Below are 19,604 nucleotides of genomic sequence, written 5' to 3' on the forward strand. Positions count from 1 at the left end.
TTCTGCCACACATTGCTGTTGCACTTTATTAAACAACGGGTAGGGAATACATTTCATTCACCTTTAGATTCCTCATAGTGTCTGCATATTAAGAGTGCTTGATGTTGCATGACTGCTAAGCAACAAATGACCTTTCAGATAATAAAACATGTCCATTTTTTTTTTTTCCCAACAGGGAGAGAGGGTAAGGACGTGCCAATTTTGAATATCTAGAGGACATCAAATTCAGCATAGAAATTCTCATTCTAAAAGCATTACCTGAACTGGTCTGTTAAAAAGTGAAGAAATTCCTTTATTTCATCCACACGGCTGAAGCTAGAAAGGTGTGCTCCAAGGGCTTGGCAGAATCGTTCAGCTTCTTCCCAGTTCCTCTTTCTCACAATTCTTTCTGCATGGAATACCTTAGCAAAATATAACGTTAATTTGTTTTCTGGTATAATCTTAAAGTTTCACAGTGTTAAAGTCAATTACTGTCACATGTGTGGGCCCCTGAAATGAATTCTGAAAGGTGTAATGGAGGCACAGGTAAATGCACAGATACTGAGACACAGACTAGTCCGGCTGAAAGTGCCAACTCAACTGAGGGCCAGCACAGATGCCAGTCGCTGTGGTCAGATGGATGGCCTTCCTCAGCCAGACTGGGGAAGTGGTCCAACAAGATCCATGTTCTCCCGTATTCCTAGGATCTTGAAAGATAAAATGAACCAGTAGGCAAGGCTGTAAACGATACATATACATGCTTTGGGAGTAGGCTTTGGCAAAGAAATGTGCTAACAATAGAAATTTTGAATATAAGACACTGTGACCCACACAGAAATAGAACTATGTTCTGACGAGGAAGAACCAAAGAGCAGTCTGCACTGGTGTGTGAACATTGACAGAAAGTGGCAAAAGTAAACCTGGAACTTGGGCTGTTTCAAAAGAAGAAGAAAGGAGAAAAAGAAAGAAGAAAGAAGAAGAGGAGGAGGCGGAAGAAGAGATGATGACACAAGGACAGGCCAAATTACATTTGTCCCAATTTTTCAGTTCCTTGTAATATAATTAGATGGTCTTGCCACAACCCCCTGGTGGGTGGAGTACACTTCTTTGTCCCTTGGCATGGGGCTTGGCCATGTGACTTACTGTGTTGATGGGATATTAGTGGAGGTAAAGTGAGCAGAGGCCTGAAATGTGCTTATATGGTTGGCTTGCCTTCTTGGGCTCCAGCGATATACCACGAGAATAACCAACCCCTGCAAACTGTTGCCCTTTCAGCCTGAGCCCTAGAATGAAGGGCTGGAGTCCAGCACAGCTGACCTGAAGTTGGGAGCAGAGGTCACCGAACTAGATCAGTCAAACCCTAGATGGCCTGGAGATCTGTGAGAATGTGAGGCTATATGTTTGTTGTCATAGCCACCGAATTTTGGGGTGGCATCTAATGGTTTGTTTGTGGGACTAGCTGACTGATGCAGACCCAAATATATAAATATAAATACATATATAAATATATATATATAATTTTTTACACTATAAACAGTGCTGGAGCTATCAATTTGACAACAAGAATTAGAGGAATATGAGGATCATAGGCAGAGCGGCAGTATGGCATATAGTATACCAACTTACTGGGAAAAAAAGACTTTGGGAAGGAGCCAGTTCTTGGGCCTGCCTTTTCGGGTAGGACACGTGCAGGGTGTGGGGCTGACCACCTCATGCCAGAGGTTCGGTGACGCCCTGCCAAGGACTCTGTGCTCCAGAGCACTTTAGTTAGGTTACATAGGACTATGGAGAAGAGCATAATTTGTACAAGGACACGAACTAGGATAGTGGAAAAATAACTTCATTAAAGGATAGAATGAGAATGTCACTTTACCTTATAACAAGAAAGACTTGTGGGGAAACTCTGCCATCCTTCAGGACAGGGGTCATCAGGCTTAGGGGCTGCTTCTTCAGGCTCAAGGGGTCCACTCATTTTCTTGCAAATTGAAAGTGCTTTGAAGCTTCTGCAGTCCTTCACCTCCCACTTTCCAAGAGACTTTCCAGTAGACATAGCCACGCAGCCGCCCGGGGAAGCTGGGATTGAAGTGGAAAGCTCAATTAACAATTAAAATGTTAAAGTTCAAACATCTTCTAGTGTTCCTACTCTTTATTTCAGCCAAGTTGGGGAGAGAGAATAAAAAGACATGGAACAAAGAGAGGAAAGAAATGTGTTGTTCAGAATAATAATGATAGGTGTTTACTATTTGTAAAGTACTTTTTGAAAAAGATTAATCCTCACAACAAACCTATAGGGGGGATTCTATTGTCATAATTTGAGGTACAGTGAGAATTAAGTGACTTGTTCAAGGTCATAGAATTAGTAAGTGGTTGCCCCCAGGATTTGTGCCCAGGTGGTCTGTTTCTAGAGCTGTACCCTAAATACTATTGCTGCTTAGGATAGTGGTTCAAATTAGCTTAACAACTTTGAGCAGTTTTTAAGCAACCTAGTAAACCTCAAAACACAACTCTCCCAGATTCTGATCCAAAGGAAAAGCTGGTATAATAAAGATAGAAGGAGGTATGTGGTAACATACATTTGTTTGCTGTTTATTTTATGACCGTCATAATTTTATGTATTCATAACAGTATTAAAAGTATGAAACAGTATTAAAATAAATAATGCAAGATAGCCTCCATAATTCTTACCCATTGAGAATAATGGAAGAAAACACATTGAGCTTTGATAAAAGGTTAGGAAGCAGAGAGATGAAAATGTAAAGAGCCCCACGTGGGCACTTTGAGATTCTATTTGAGATTTACACAGAAAAGATTTTAAAAACTCGCACTGGTGCTTCTAGCTCTGAGCCATTAGACGGTGGTTTGGGAGAACTAAGTTTTTGAACTTCTTTCACTGGATTATTCTCAAGGACATAATAGGGAAGACACAGCCAGTGCTTCTGTGTATTTTTCCATAGATAGCCTCCAATCCTGAAGATCATCGAGTCCCTCACATTTCAAAAGTAAGTGAGGAACACCTTTGAGAGGAGTGCTGCCTTTCACTAGTCACAGTATACTGCTACTTTAGTGCAGCACACCAACATGGCACATGCATACCTATGTAACAAACCTGCATGTTGTGCACGTGTACCCTAGAATTTAAAGTATATATATAAAAAAAGATTAACACACTCACCTGGCTCAAGAAAATTCCAGTTGGAAAAGGTTACAGACCGCCTTGTTCCACCAACAGTTGCCCAGTTATACTCGCCACGAGAATCTACATCTCTCAGGCCAGTCCAGAAGTATTTTCTTAGAGATTTATCATACTTTTTCATCAAATCATTTAGGTATTCTTGCTCAAATCTACAAAAGAAGAATCAAATTGGCAAGCGTTTCACAATGATTGACTCTATTTGAAGATGCACCTTTTTCTTATGAAGACTGTTTAGCAAAAGAACTCAGAGTTGAAAGTTTCTGAGTACAAGTTGACTGATGGTCACACCTGCTAGTGATAGTCAGATTGCAGTTTGTTCCAAAAGGGACCTCATCCTCGTAAATCTTGTAACAGGTTTCTCCATGTCTCTTCCAGCCCTAAATCAGAGGAAAAATACTGTCAAACTGTTTGCCAGACTTGATGGTGACCCGTCTGTCAAGCATGTTTCTGTTACATTGATAGCATCTTAGAACATGTGGAAATTGAGGACATGGCTATTGAATTCACACATGTGATGGGGGTGGGATGCAATTTCACAGATAACTTCCACAAGACTGTGAGCCTGTGTCAGACAAAAGGTATGGGTTAATTCTCTTTATCCTTGGAGGCTGGCTCATCATAAGAGTATAATAGTCACTGGATGAATTATTTTTGAATATTGATAATATTAGTGGGGGAAGTAAAGACATCGGCCTTGAGGCTAGTAATTCTACAAATATTTATAGAAATTTTCAAACTTCTGCTTCTGTAAGAAGCAATATGCTGTAACTCACTGCCTTCTGGCTTGTTCTAACATAAATGAACAGAAACTAGTAGTTTCCTCAATTTTATAAGTCTGAATTATTTAAGTCTCAGCTACCATTTCTAACCAAGAAGTTGTAACACTGCTTGAGAAAATTTACATAGGGATTTCACCTACCTCATTTGGAGGACACATCTTATCAGAACTTGTGTCGTTCAGTTTTTCTCCCTTTCTCTTGCATACATATTTTAGTTTCTCCTCACACGATTGGACTTTCCACTGACCTAGCTTTGAAAGGAGACAAAAACATTTGCTTGGAAAGGAAATTATTTACCGCATATTCAAAACTGAACTCACAAAAACTATGAGACAAAGAGAGAGAGAGGAAGAGGGAGAGAGAGGGAGAGGGAGAGAGGGGGAGAGAGGGAGAGAGAGAGAGAGAGAGAGAGAGAGAGAAAGAGAGAGAGAGAAAGAGAATTAATATAAATGAATTATCAAATGTGAGAACACACTGCTAGAAAATGCTACTCAACAGGCCTGCAAAGCGATGGCTCACAACCAGTTACCTCAGCATCACCTCCAGGTCACATTGTGGATAAATTTCATTTTCTTATAAGAGTAGCAATAAAACCATCAAAGGACACTTAGTATAAAAGCTGAAGAGAGAAGAACTCAGCCCGCAGTTTCAGCATTCTAATCTTCTTCCCTAAGGCACAGCCAAAGTTTGAAACTTTTAGGCACATCATCAACCTCCCTTTCTCAGTTTCCTCACGTGTAAAATGATGACGGTGGCTAAAATAGCTATTCTCCACGAATTCTAGGTCAAAAGTTTCTTTCAACTCTAATTCAACCTGGACTTCAAAATTCTCTCTTTCAAATATGCTATTTAACATTAATTTGCTTAATTGACTAAGTCACTTTGCTTTCTTCGAATTAAATTTTAATAAGACGATTGTGATAAGGGTCAGTTTTGAACATTGGAATGCTGTCTAGGTATGCCATCAGTTCACTCTTGCCCATGGGAACCCCTTTCCATTTCTGATGTTCTTTTAAAGACATGTTGGATATCATTTTGAATAGAGCTTCAAATGTGACACCTTTCTAAATTTCTTTTAAACACACATAATATTTATTGCTTCCACTTAGGTCTCTTTAGATGTCTAAGTGACACAGTCACTTTCAATAACCAATTAGGAGTCCACGGGAAAGTGATACAAACAAAACATAGAGGTACATATATCTTTTCTGCTCAAGACACAGCCTATTTTGGATTATTAAGGCTGAGCACTCTATAGGAGTAAGATGGTTTCTGAAAGATGTTAGGCCTAATTTTTAAATAAAATCATTTTTTTCACTTTTCAAAGTAGTATCGATATAAAACAATCTGAACATGAATTTGGAAGATGGGATTTTTCAGGTTAAATTGTGGTTAGCCAAATATCACATTGATGGCAGAAAGGTGGGTGGAGGCCCTGGTCCTGAGAGAAAGCAGGTTGCTAGAATCAGTCTGGCACAAGAATCTGAGTTCTAAAGGGATTCTCTGTATCTGTTTGAGACCAGAAAAGATGCTCTCAGATAGGATGTAGGTTGCTTACTTAGTAATTGCTTTTATTTACCTTTTTAAAGTAACTACCAGAAAGACAATCTAGACTTGAGATTATTTTTTGCCAACTTTTGGCACCAGGGACCAGTTTTGTGGAAGACAATTTTTTCCACAGAGGGTGGCGAAGAGGATAGTTTTGGGATGAAACTGTTCTACAAGGAAGTGCAACCTAGATCCCTTGCATGTGCAGTTCATAATAGGGTTCGCCCTCCTATGAGAATCAATGGTGCTGCCGATCTTACAGGAGGGGGAGCTCGGGCAGTAATGCTTGCTTACCCGCCACTCATCTCCTGCTGTGCGACCCGATTCTTTTTTTTTTTTTTTTTTTGAGGCGGAGTCTCCCTCTGTCGCCCAGGCTGGAGTGCAGTGGCCGGATCTCAGCTCACTGCAAGCTCCGCCTCCCAGGTTTACGACATTCTCCTGCCTCAGCCTCCCGAGTAGCTGGGACCACAGGCGCCCGCCACCTCGCCCGGCTAGATTTTTGTATTTTTTAGTAGAGACGGGGTTTCACCGTGTTAGCCAGGATGGTCTTGATCTCCTGACTTTGTGATCCGCCCATCTCGGCCTCCCAAAGTGCTGGGATTACAGGCTTGAGCCACCGCGCCCGGCCAACGACCCGATTCTTAACAGGTAATGGTCCGTGGCCCTGTACCCTGATCCAGAGGGCTCTTACCTTTTCTTTTCCAGCTTATACACAAACTTCCCAACCAAAGAAATCTTAATATTATCATTAAGTGAAACAATAAGAATATAAAGAAACCGTAGGAGGTTTCCTACCTCTCCTAAGTAGGAAACACAGTTAGGCGTCTTATTGTAGGGAACATTTGGCTCATTCTCATCCCAATATGTTAGGGTAACTTCAGTACCATCTGACCACTGAAATAAAGTTGGTATATTTATGTTCTTAAGGCCTATCCATACTTCTTCTTTGGTATCTAAAAGAAAAATGTTTTATTTCTTTGGTTTTGCTCAATTACATACTTTAATATTTATATTGTTATACGAATTTTTACATTCTGATACGGAGTTTTAAGAGCCTTTGTAGTACTCTTAATTTGGTTATTAATATGTTGATAAGACAGGCAGGTTGGGTAATGAAGGCTTTTTAAGTCACTTATGCCAGTAAAGTACACGGGTAGAACATCTGCAGGCTGAGTGTTCCTGATATCTGGTGTAGATAAACTTTGCTTTGTGGGATGAATGAAATTCTACAAATACAATCATACATATCCCAGTTTGAACAGAAATACTGTCCACTGCTGCCCTGGTATGACTCTGCTGCCTTCACAAGTGAAACAAGGAGCACCAGGCTGGCACTGAGTAGGTATCTACTCTCAGCTATTATTAGTGAATTCTAGGAAGAGATCATAATACTGTCAGTCTAGTATATTTTCCTTTACCAGTATTTAGCTTTCAAGTAATTACAAAAGTGAAGTAATTATCACTTAAGTTTTCTGAGCAACTTAAATAAAATTTAGCTCATGAGAAGAGGGAGATCATTCAATCAATGGTAGTACTGTCAAATTGGTTGCCACTAGGCACATGTGGCCACTTAAATTAGTTAAAATGAAATAAAAGTAATAATTCAGTTCCTCAGTTGCCCTAGCTACATGCCAACTGCTCAAAAGCTGCATGTGGCTAGTGGCCACCATACTAGACAGTGCTAATTGTAGAACAGTTCCATCACCAGAGACAATCCTATCTGACAGTGCTGACCTGTGGGATCAGACTGTAAGCTTTTCATTCCCACCAAGAGTCTAAAACCAGGGATACTTTAAAATGCCTTAAGCCTTTCAAATAGGATATTTTTAAAAACTTACCCTCATTATGGAGTTTTGTGACCACCACCTCCACATCTGCTAAAGAATGAATGCTGATTAGGTCACCACTGAAGTCTTTGCATTTCGCATGTGCCTTATCCCAGGAATTACTTTCATTTACCAGCAGATAGCAAAATCCATTATTTGGCAGCCAGCCTGCATCACAGCGGGTATCTGAGTATGTCCAGACATCTGGGGGAAAAGCAGCTATTTATATTCCAGTAAAGATACATCTATTTGAATCAATAACATTGCAAATTATTTTTTCTTGAATAATGAGGGTCCTGGAAAACTGGGGAATGTGATGTCAGATGCTACAGTGACATGAATTCATGTGGTGCCTATCACATAAATGAGGTATATATGGCATCGTAGGAATTCCCACTGGGATTCAGAAAATGATGTGACTTTAACGTGCTTCAATGCCCTATATGGCTGAGCACAGGCTATTAAAGGGTTTGGACACAATCAAGGGAGAGATTGCCCTTAGTCCAAGTAGACAGCAGAAAGACGTGCCTTAAGTCAGTTTCTGACAAATCTTTTCCTGGGTATGGAATTTGTTAGGTTTCCCTCCAGTCTCTGTCCTTGAGAAGATTGTAAGAGGGCGAGCCTCGTTTTCTTGTATGGTCAGCTTAGCAAGGGGATGTAGATTAATGCTCACTGTTGAACAAAGAACAGGCAGAGATTTAAGGGACAGAATAAGACGTTTATATACTTCGCATCCAAGAGATGGCAGCAATGGAGGGAAAGGGCAAAGGTTACCCCTGCACTTCTTTCCTTCCCTCTGCTAGACAGATGGACCTCATGGAATTAGTGATTCTGTTTTGACCATGATAAAGCTCACAATCAAAGGTCTAATTTTTCCAGATTAGAAAAAAATAATGAAGTATAAAACCCTACGGAATACTTCTACCCCTGTTAACAAAACCAGAAAGTGAGTTGGTTACTCAGACTTCACTGATTCAGAACCATTTGGAATATCTGTTGTAAGAATGCACAGCATCTTAAAAATGTGGACAGTTTGTTTTCTTACTGAAGGATAAAGTGATTCAGATTCAGCTAACCTCTTACACTTGCAAGATAACTCAATTAACTTTAATATTCTGAAATAGCATGTATTATTGTTATATTTTATAATTATGATAAAGGAACAGAGGAAAAATATCACCCACAATGGAACTTAATGCAATCATTTTCATATTCTAGTCTTTGTCTCAATGAATATATATTTTTACAAGATTAAAATGATAAGTAGGAATATCATTTGGTTTTGTTCTTTGTATTTTCCTGCTGGCACAGTTATTTTAGTAAATGCATATTATTCAATCATGTGGGAACATCATGATTTACTTAATAATTGCTACTGCGAGATATTTACTTAATCTATCATCAATTGCTCTAGCTTATTTTCATTTGTGCTGGCTTTTCTATTATGCCTTTTGTTGTATGGACTAAATGCGGTTTGAATCAACTTGGAAGACAAATGTTCATTTCCCCTATTATCTTAAAATATCCCCTTACATTCTTTATTTTATATCTAGTTTTTCCTTAAAAATTGCTCTATGCTCCTTTTTAGATGACAAGACATTTGGATGCTTTATTCCCTTCACTCATAGTTCCTTTTAAAGCAGGACATTTAAAAATCATCCTTTCCCCTTGATATGGTTTGGCTGTGTCCTCATCCAAATCTCACCTTAAATTCCCATGTGTTATGGGAGGAACCTGGTGAAAGGTAATTGAATCATGGGGGCAGGTCTCTCCCGTGCTGTTCTCGTGATAGTGAATAAGTCTCACGAGATCTGGCGGTCTTATAAGGGGGAGTTTCCCTGCACAAGCTCTCTTTCTTTGCTTGCCACCATCCATGTGAGATGTGACTTGCTCCTCCTTGCCTTCCGCCATGATTGTGAGGCCTCCCCAACCATGTGAGACTGTAAGTCTATTAAACCTCTTTTTCCTCCCAGTCTTGGGTATGTCTTTATCAGTAGCATGAAAATGGACTAATACACCCCTCCAGTTTTGAGTATTAGTTTCTCTCATTTGGTGAGGATGTAATTAAATACCAGGTATACATCAGGCCCTGTGCTTGACAGTCAAGGCACTCCTCTTTTCCATTCTTTCAAAAACTCCTCACACCTTTCCACTCCTCAAAAACTTCAGCTGTTCTTATGTCTCTTTCATCCCCAAACTCCCTGGAAAACCCCCCTCATTGTACACATTTTGTCCCTCTGCATCTCTCCTTTTTTACTTGATTTTTCAAGGCAAAGACCTGCCTGGTAGAGAAGGACAGAAGAGGGCTGGGTGCTGTGGGGCACAGGGTGAAGAAGCCTGGGATTACTCCTGTGTCCATAGGTTTTGCCTTGTTACGGAGGCATGGACAGTAGTGGTTCTCAGACTTGAATATGCATCAGAACCACCTGGAGAGCTTCTTAAAACATAGATTGCTGGACCCCATCCTCTAGTTTCTGATGTAGCAAATCCGTGGTGGGTCCTGAGAGCTTGCATTTCTAACAGGAAGAGGTGATGCTGATGCTGTTGGTCTGGGGACCACCCCTGGAGAACCGCTGCTCTGGAGAAAAAAGAGCCACACACGAACAGAAGTATATTTCCTATCTCGAATATCTCTGCCTTCTTCTGGGCAAGTACATCCTTTTATTTAATATTTTTACAAGATTAAAATGATAAGTAGGAATATCATTTGGTTTTGTTCTTTGTATTTTCCTGCTGGCAAAGCTTTAAATACCTCAACCAAAGCTTTACTCATATATGGTTGATAACATCTAACCACAGGGTTAAAAATCAAGTACTTTTTGGTACTATCAGTATCAGGAGAAGGAAAGGTGGAAATGGATGTCGGAAAAGATTTACTTGTTTTCACAAAACTATGATTTTAAGACCTATTTGTATAAGCATGTAAGAAAGATACCTGTTAACTCCACCGTATTATTTAATGGTTTCCTGCAAACATAGGGAAGTTGAGCGTCACAAGAAAAGCTCTGCCACAGACCAGACTCAGCATCCATTCTTGCGCAGCTGGAGCCACCTATAGTAGGTGCACTGGGTCTGTCTTAAAAGGGAACATTTTTCAAAGCATTAGAATGAGAAAGTTAGGGCCAGGATGGTGGTCATAAAGAATAATTTGTACTCCTAATTTTATGCTTTTATGGGAACTCATAGTATAGTTAAAACTTAGCTAAATTGAAATGTATAAGCCTCAATGAATAATTATGTGCTTAAATATGTCTTTCTTCTAAAATATAGGATCTAAGGGGAAAATATTATGATACATTGTAGTTAATTTTAAAAACAAAAACAAAAACTTTTTCCTTAAATGACTTCCAGGTCATATTCTATGGTTAGTAGCTCTTAATCTGCTACTCCATAAAATAAAAATATTAATTTATCATTGTCATGCCATTAAGGCCTTGAGTTAAAGATTAAATTATCTTTAAAGATTCTATTTAGTGAAATAATAAAAGTATTACTTCATTTGCTGATAAGGAAATTTAGCAAACTAAATTAACTAAAGTGACTAATTGGAATTTTATTGCTCTTAACTCAGTTTTCCTATATGTGTACAGAGCAGTTTTATACTGAAATCAGTGTTAACTTTAGGTTCTACATTTGTTGTAAGTCAAAGATTTTATTTTATTTTTCAAAATTGTCTAATCCTTCCTTTGGGGAGAAAATCTTTTGGCTAAATGGCATTTTGTTTGTTTTATTCCCTAAAAGACTCTCTTTGAAGTATTTATTTGTATTAGAAAATACAACCATGATGTTGTCAGTACTTGCATGCTATAGTGGGGAGAGACCCCAGGAGTTTGAAAATGAAGGGATATGTCCATATTAGAGTTAAGCTGCAGATGAAACACAGCATGGGTGAGTCACAGCCATGCCAAGTCCTTTAGGGACACAGAATGGCTTCTGGGCCATGTGGTGGAGCTCCTTCTGCTCTTACATAAAAATGCAGGGTTGTTCTAAAGGTCTAAAGGTTCAAATGCCCAGTTGTCCATGGTGTGGTTCAGCTTGGCAATAACAGTATCACAATTAAGAATGGTTTAGGAAGAAAACATTCTTCTGAGAGGTAACGATAGTAAGAGTTGCCAAGATGTGAAACTTTTCTAAGCTATTGGTGAGTGAGAAGCTTTTGCTTTTTTGAAGATTTGTTCTGTGCAGAGGGGTGGGGAAGGAGCAGTTACCTGGATCCCAGTTGAGAAAGTTTAATGGTTTGTGATCTGACCATTCCCAGCCTCTAGCAGAGTATAGCTGATTTAAACCAATCCAGAAAATTTTAGCAATGCCTTCTTTTTCTGTAAGAATTAAAAAATTTTAAAAAGTGACAAAGTTGCCTAAGTTATTATCTAAATTAGACTTATTCTACTAATAACAAACAAATGTGCAGACCTTGATTGTAAGGCAGCAGTCCCTGTAGGAGGCTGTCTATACATCAAAGGCAGGCAATGCTAATAGACAAAAGTCTTCAGACTATTGAGAAACCCAAAGGCTGATAAGTTAATTCAATTCTTCTCTCCTATTAGCTTGTCAAATTCGCTTTCATCTAAGGTAAGAACAGAAGCTTCTTAGACTAGCTGTTTCACTATCTATTTTTAATCCTCTTGTATTAACATAGAAGACTTATCAAAAGCAGTTTCCATTGTACTTCTAGATTTGGAAGATCTGACTGGATTCTAGACCGACAATTTAAATTCATTAGGCACACATATTATTTGCCAGGTTCTAGGGATATAAAAACTGAAATGACAAAGTCCCTGCCCTCATGAGAATTTCAATCTAGTAGAAGGAGACAGACATGGATCCCTCAAATGATCAAGTTTTTCTGGGACTGGATCAGAAATATGTATAGCAGCTGTTTCATAGATAATGAAATACATATATATGACTCATGGCTCTAGGTCCCAAAGGGTCCAGTTTAGACTACAGATACAGAATGAGAGTCACACACGTGCACACACACACACATGCACGCATGTGCATGCATGCACACACACATGCACACACACGTGGTACAATGGAGATAGATCATTCAAATTTATTATTTGATGACCAGATGCTATCAGCAATTAAGAAAGATAGAAGGTGGGTGGATCACCTGGTTAAGAGTTTAAGATCACGAGGTTAAGAGTTTAAGACCACCCTGGTCAACATGGTGAAACCCCGTCTCTACTAAAAACACAAAAATTAGCCAGGTGTGGTGGCATGTGCCTGTAATCCCAGCTACTCGGGAGGCTGAGGCAGGAGAATGCTTGAACCCAGGAGACGGAGGTTGCAGTGAGCCAAGATCATGCCACTGCACTCCATCCTAGGCGACAGAGCAAGACTCTGTCTAAAAAAAAAAAAAAGAAGGAAGGAAGGAAGGAAAGAAAGAAAAGAAAAGAAAAGAGAAAGAAAGAAAGAAGGAAAGAAAGAAGGAAAGAAAGAAAGAAAGAAAGGAAGGAAGGAAGGAAGGAAGGAAGGAAGGAAGGAAAGATGGAAAGCAGATATAATTTAGGTAGTGAGGCCAGTTTCTGATACGCGATTCAATGTGCATATGCCCACAAAAAAATGGATGCAATCATGTTGGTATGGGTTCCTGTATATTGGAAAAAGAATGTGCAAATGATGGTAATGATTTTCGATACTGCTTAGGAAGTCACTACTCCTAGATCAGTATTTACACATGGTAGTTTTCAGTAAAGGGGCACTTAATAAAAATTTCTTTTCCAGATTTGCATATTGTGAGTTTTAGAGGTTAAAACACAGTTTTCTTGGGTCTTGGGAAACCAATAGTCATAATTAGGCATATTGATATGCCTAAGAAGCTTTCATACTGGAAAAGGAAGTTGAAACATTAGAAACAGATATACTTCTAAAATTAATGGTATGTATTAAATATGGGGCATGTCTGGCCAGGAGTAGGGTGCAATAAGGCCCTTTACCATATTACCTTACTTTCATTAGTTATTAAAGAAAACGGATGCATAAAGAATCAGGCAACATTTGTTCCTCCAAATGCATCATTAGATTGTTTAGTAGGATGTTGATTGTCACACTTAGGCACTTTTCTCCTTGATTGAAGTCACCAGTTTCCAAATGTCAATATTCTAGGAATCTTTAATTTATTGGCACTTTTCATTCTCAACAATATTTTTTGTAAGTCTTCAGCGAGGTCTGGAATAGAACTCCAATGCCAAACACTAGCCCATTCGGCTTATTTGGCAGATTTTCATTCTAAAGATCTGAATATTCAAGTGCCAAACAATACAAGAAAGGGGTAAAGCTACGAGTAAGAAACGAGGTCTGAATAAAGCTGTAAACAAAAAGAATGACAAAAGGCTTGTGGCCTTTTAATGATAAAAAGAGATAAAGATATCTAAGAGGGGTACGTAGTATTAACAAAAAAGAAAGCTGGGCGTAATCCTGTGCTCCTGTAGTCCTAGCTACTTAGAAGACTGAGGTGGGAAGATCGCTTGAGCCCAGGAGTTCCAGGCTATAGTGTGCTCTGATCACACCTGTGAATATCCACTGCACACCACCCTGGACAACGTATTGAGACCCTGTTTCAAATAAATAAATAGGGTTCTGCAATTCTATATGTCGATATTCAAATCCCAATCTGATACTTCTTAGCTGTATGCTGTTGGGTATATTATTTCTGAGGATCAATTTCCTTATCTAGTGATAAACCATTTGTTTGATGAGGTTGTAGTAATGATTAATGGATTTATCTGGAGAAAGTAGGGCTTGCTTACAGTAAGCATTTATTAAATATTTCCAGTTATTATAAAATAGTGTGACAGAATATATCTGAATTCTTAGACAATACATGCTTGTTTACTATATAGCAATAAAGCTTACAGCTTTGTGCAAAAGTAAAAAACAACCCATGAGACCCATTTCTGCCTGCAAAGAACTTACAGTCTTATAAAAGGTGAATCCATTTATATGTCTGATGCAATTTGTTTTCAAGTCAAACTGACTATTCAAATTTAGGCTCTGATAAATACTTGTGGGTGACTTTGGACAAGTTATATTTCCTCTCTGAGCCTCGCATTCCTCATTGGCAAAATGAGGATAACAATAACGTCCACCTCATAAGGTAGTTAGATGGGGATGAAATGAGATAATGTATAAAAAGCATTTAGTAGTCTGTCTGGCACATCATCATTATCATATATTATAATTATTTGTCTTTCATTCAAAGAATAACTCATCACGGACTCAGTAACTTGGGTTCCTTGATTTTTAAATATAATATTAAAATTTCTTTTTATATAGTTTCTTTTGAAAGATATACAAGACTCTGGAAAGAGTTATAGAATTTTACTGAGTACATAAAAGAAGTCCTAAATAAATAGAAAAGCATATAATTTTCATGGTTGAGAAGACAATATTGAAACAGCAATACCTTTTATTTATTTATTTATTTTTTAAGACAAGGTCTTGCTCTGTCACTCAGGCTGAAGTGCAGTGATGCCATCATAGCTCTCTGCAGCCTCAATCTCCTACGCTCGAGCGATCCTTCTACCTCAGCCTCCAGAGCAGCTGGGACTACAGGCACATGCCAACAGCCAATTTTTTTTTTTTTTTTTTGGTAGAGACTAGGTCTCACTTGGCTGCCCAGGCTGGTTTCAAACTCCTGGCTTCAAGTAATCCTCCTGCTTTTACCTTTCAAAGTGCTGTCATTGCAGGTGTGAGCTGCTGCACCCGGCCAATTCCTTTTTAATGAATCTATAATTCAATACGATTCCAACTAAAGTTACAATAGGGTTTGCTACTGAAATTAACAAGGTGATCCTTAAATTCTTATGGAAGGATAAGTGGTCTTTTAAAGTTTTTATTTATTCCTATTAATTTAAGTTTTCATAATTAAAAATTAAAAAATTACCACTACCATCCCCCAAACAAAACAAAACAAAGTCCTATCCACTCTGTATCCATGTTATTAAACCCACTTTAAGATTTAGTAAAACACTCCTTGCCCCGAGGACTGTACCCTTTCACTCAGGGGGAGGACCTTTACTGAGGCCATATAGTATAACGTAACCATCTTCCTTCCCTTCCTTTAATTCTCTATTTTTCAATGTTCAAAGAGTTTAATTGTTCACTTTTTGAAAAATCCTTTCATTTAGGATTAGGGTATCAGTCTAATCTTGCTACCCAAACTTGTTTTCTGAACATCAATCTCTCTTTACTTTCCATCACAAGATGTATTTCACAATGGTGAAATATGATTACATTTGGTACTTTTTTGCTTATGGGTTTCAGTGCAGAAGTTTAAATCCCAAGAGAGGCCAGAAAAGATACATACAAAGAAACACATCTGGATATGAAAACAGAAAAGTACCTTTACAATTTTAGCCAATTTGCTCTATCACATGCAAATAAAATCTACCTTTAAGGTAAGTTAATTCAGCAGCACTGTTGATGCTCAGTAAATCAGCTCCTTGATTCTGACATGAAACATAAGCTTCTTTCCAAGAAAGAGCCGTCTGAGTATTAAATTGGTAGCAACTTCCAAACTGCTCGTTCTTTTCCCAATTATCTTCACAACCGTTTTCTGTTGATAAAGACACGTTAGTGATCATAAAGTAAGGACATAATGTTTTCCATTACTTAGGATGCTTACAAATACTGCAAGTCAATTTGCATACTCTTAGGATATGCCCAAATGGAGACTGCCATCACTCGTTTAGACCATATTTTGATCACAATACAATTGGAATCATAACACACCAAATGACTCAGGCTGGTTGAAGCTTCCACTCTTTCTTATTTTCCACTCTCCTTTTATCCCTATCAATTACAATGCTGTGTTTTCGCCCATGTCCCTGCCTGCCCTCTGCCTGAGATGAGTCTCAGTGTGCACATGTTGTGAACACTGAGCTAATGGAAAACAAGCTCATTTGAACATAGTGGCAGACTACAGAGGGTCTGCCCACAGCTTGCATAGAAACCACCGTATGTGTACGTGTGTGCACAGACATGCTGCTTAAATGGCCAAGATATTGAGCCCAAGTGACTGCCTTATTTGGGAAACTATGTCCAAATTTCTCCTTAATATTTTAATAAAGAATCGAATATATGATATATAATTCACATTACATATGATTTATACATGTATATGTGTGTATATATGTGCATACAAACACGTATACATATGTGTTTGTAGAGTATACATAATTTCAGACAAAGAAACTGCAAGCTGTTTCCTGAATGAGATATAAAAGTTTTTTGACAACTGGTTCAAAATATATTCAGAGCCTTCTGTGTACACCCCACAAGAGGGGAAGTCCAGTGCAGGCTGTGTCAAGTGCATCCCAGGCTCCAACTGGGGGATTTTCCAAAAGGCCTCCTATAGCCACTTACATATCAGATGTTATACTCCTGATCCTATAAGCTGGAAGGGCCTTTAGAGATCATCTTGTCTAATGTCCTCATTTCACACACACGAACAAAGATCTAGAAGTGACTGTGGCAGAGCTATAATGAGGGCACTGGTCTTGTTGATCCTCTGAATGGCACATCCTGCTGCTTTAGCCATTTTTCTATGGCATAAATAGCAACAGAGATTCTGACATTTGGTAAAAACAAAATAGGGTGGATTTGAAAGCACATTGTCTAAAGGTTCATTATTACCACTGAGGCCCTACTTTTGTAAATCCAGAAGCTTCCAGGAGTGGGATGGCCGTGTGTTCACTATACAACATGACCTCCATGATTTAGCAGCCCTCAGGTTTGAGAAACTCAGTCTTGCTTCTTCCATAAAAAGTAACTCTAGGAAGCGTATGCATGCATTAACAACACTGTATGTGTCACACCCCCAAACCCCCAGCACACACACAACACCCACAGGAGGCTAAAGGCACCAAGACACATCCCTGTCAAGGCAGCAAGGTACAGTGGGGGTAAGTATGTACAGTGGGGAAGGAGGATAAGGAATCCTTCACTAGTTTCCACAAAAATGTAGTCTGATCCTGACAGACCATTTCATGGATCTGGGCCTGCTGCCTCTCCCCTGAGAAACAGGGTTTTGCACTGGATAACCTCTAAACAACCTTTCACATCTAAATTTCTGATCCAAATAAGGAGAGTTAAATGAAGTTGATACCTGGTTGACCAAACTCTGCTTATTATCAATTACAGCTGAAGAAAATACTGGCTTTTTCTATTTTAGTAGGTAGGTTACAGGTGTTGAGAAGCTTGAGCCTCTAACTAGATACATAATCCTCAAAGACTGGTCCCCAGACCAGCATTATCAGCACTACCTGGAAACTTGCCAAATTTGGTGGTGCCACCAAAAATCTACTGAATCAGAATCTCTGGGCCCTAGATACCTGTGTTCTAACAAACTCTGCACGTAATTCTGTTGCACCCTGAAATCTGAAGTCTTAACCCAGTATAATCTCTTCAAGTTGCTTAGAACTCTGCATGCTGAAGCTCAGATTCCCAAAGGAGGGATCAGCATTACTAATACCACCTGGCTGGCTGCTCAATTAGTCAGTGTAGTGTGGCTGTTTGGGACAAGGACTTCATAGCCAGGCTTCCTGGGTTTGAATCCTAGTTCTGATATTTATTAGCTATGTGATCTTAGGCAAGTTACATAGCTCCCTTGTGCCTCACTGTGATCATCTGTAAAATAGGAATAAAGTATGGTACCTTTCAGGGTTGCTGGGGGATTAAATGAGTTAATGTATATTGAGAGCCTGAAACAGTATCTGACACCTGGCAGAGCCCTGTTAAGTATTAACTATTATTACTTAGGTCTGGAGCTCTTTCCTTTCTCTTTGCTATAGATTCTTTCAATCTATTGTCTATTAAGTAATATTTTGTGAGTACCTATCACATGTCAGGTACCATGATCCCCTGTAACTCTCACCTAATTGGTAAGAAACTGTTTCTGTTATGTGCCAGACAATGATGTAATTGCTACTTTGGTCTCTGTCTTTCTAAAGAACAGCAAATTCTTTAGCAACTCTCAGTTTGCTTCTGGTAAGAAGTAATGAGAAAAAGCACTCTGACAAACACACAGGAATGGTGGAAGGAACAGTGTTACCAATTTTGAGAGCCCCAGGAAGATCTATCTCTTCTCTTTCCTGCTCTTTGCTTCAGGCCATAAACATGCTTAATACTTCACCATTCTAAAAGTGTTTTTCAACTGATCTCTTTCTTAAACTACCCTTTGCATTTTTAAATAAAAATTACAGGAGGTCACTGTTTTGGACTAAGCTCCTGATCTAGGACTCAAAAATCAAAACAGAGTCACCCATGCCAAAGTTCCACTCACCAAACTGAAACAGAGTTGTTATCCGGCCTTTTGAGAAATCAAGAGAGAGAGAGAACTGCCTAATTTCCCAAACAGGCCAGTTTCAATCTTTAATTGGCCTAATTAAAATGAAGTTCCCTCTGTTTTAATGCTTAACCTGAACTCACCTGATGTTAACCAATCGATTATTTCTCTATTGTTCTTACAAGGAAAGTTACTTTGAAACGACCAATCCACTCTTTGGTTTTTGTCTTTGCTTTCTTCAGCCCTTTTTCTGTCTACAAAGCCAATCCTCTCTGTTCAACGAACTGGAATACTTATAGTACTCTTTTATGAAATGAGGTGTTGCCTGATTCTAGAATTGCAATAAAGCCAAATGAGATTGTAACTACATAAATTTGTTGCAATTTTGTCCTTTGCCAACTGTCTCTTCTGCTCCGTGAAACTTGCGAGGCTTACTTCCTTCTGTTCATGCTTCATTCCACTACAACCCAGCTTCTACCCCCTCTAGTCTTCTGAAACTACTAAAGGTCAGCAGCAATTTCCTAACTGTGCATGCCTTTTCCACACTTCCTCTCCCTGAGGTGTCTGTGCTATGGAACACTCCCTCCTTCTCCTCCATGACACCATCCGCCTTGGTTCACTTCCAGGCCTGCTTCTGAAGGCAAATTCATGGCTACACATTACCTCTCTCTTCTCCTCCAAACATACACTCCTTAATCCAGGATGATATTTTTGCAGTCACTTTTGAGTCGCTTTGAACTCTTCCTTCTCCCTGTTGCCTCATATAAATGTACTGCCTTTCCACATAAAGTTTACCAGCCCATACATACCAGGCTTCAAGCAGATGCCCCACATTCGGTCATATTCATAATTTAAGGTGGTGGCACACCATGGCCCACTATGATCCTCATCAAGGATGCAATCATGATGCCAGGTCCCATCAACTAAGAATGGAAATTCACAAGGTCTCCCGTAGGAGTTCCCATCTCTGGTATAGATCTCTG

The 19,604-nt window shown here is 39.1% G+C and overlaps 1 protein-coding gene across 3 annotated transcripts in view; it reads right to left on the reverse strand.

Moving 5' to 3' along the window:
- LY75 (lymphocyte antigen 75) overlaps positions 1 to 19,604 on the reverse strand; it is a 94,687-nt gene that overhangs the window by 64,416 nt on the left and 10,667 nt on the right. For all 3 annotated transcript variants that reach the window (XR_013401991.1, XM_001093552.5, XM_077957072.1), the window contains exons 3-13: positions 19,431 to 19,601; positions 15,727 to 15,891; positions 11,534 to 11,644; positions 10,261 to 10,401; positions 7,338 to 7,529; positions 6,295 to 6,452; positions 4,092 to 4,202; positions 3,461 to 3,549; positions 3,152 to 3,321; positions 1,853 to 2,052; positions 259 to 401 (exon numbers count right to left, since the gene is read on the reverse strand). Coding sequence is in view for 2 of the 3 variants with exons in the window: in XM_001093552.5 (XP_001093552.3) it covers positions 259 to 401; positions 1,853 to 2,052; positions 3,152 to 3,321; positions 3,461 to 3,549; positions 4,092 to 4,202; positions 6,295 to 6,452; positions 7,338 to 7,529; positions 10,261 to 10,401; positions 11,534 to 11,644; positions 15,727 to 15,891; positions 19,431 to 19,601 (1,651 nt within the window). In the remaining variant the exon portion in view is untranslated. The remainder of the gene's footprint in view (positions 1 to 258; positions 402 to 1,852; positions 2,053 to 3,151; positions 3,322 to 3,460; positions 3,550 to 4,091; positions 4,203 to 6,294; positions 6,453 to 7,337; positions 7,530 to 10,260; positions 10,402 to 11,533; positions 11,645 to 15,726; positions 15,892 to 19,430; positions 19,602 to 19,604) is intronic.

This window comes from Macaca mulatta, chromosome 12 (genome assembly GCF_049350105.2).
Source record: "Macaca mulatta isolate MMU2019108-1 chromosome 12, T2T-MMU8v2.0, whole genome shotgun sequence".
NCBI classification, from domain to species: domain Eukaryota; kingdom Metazoa; phylum Chordata; class Mammalia; order Primates; family Cercopithecidae; genus Macaca; species Macaca mulatta.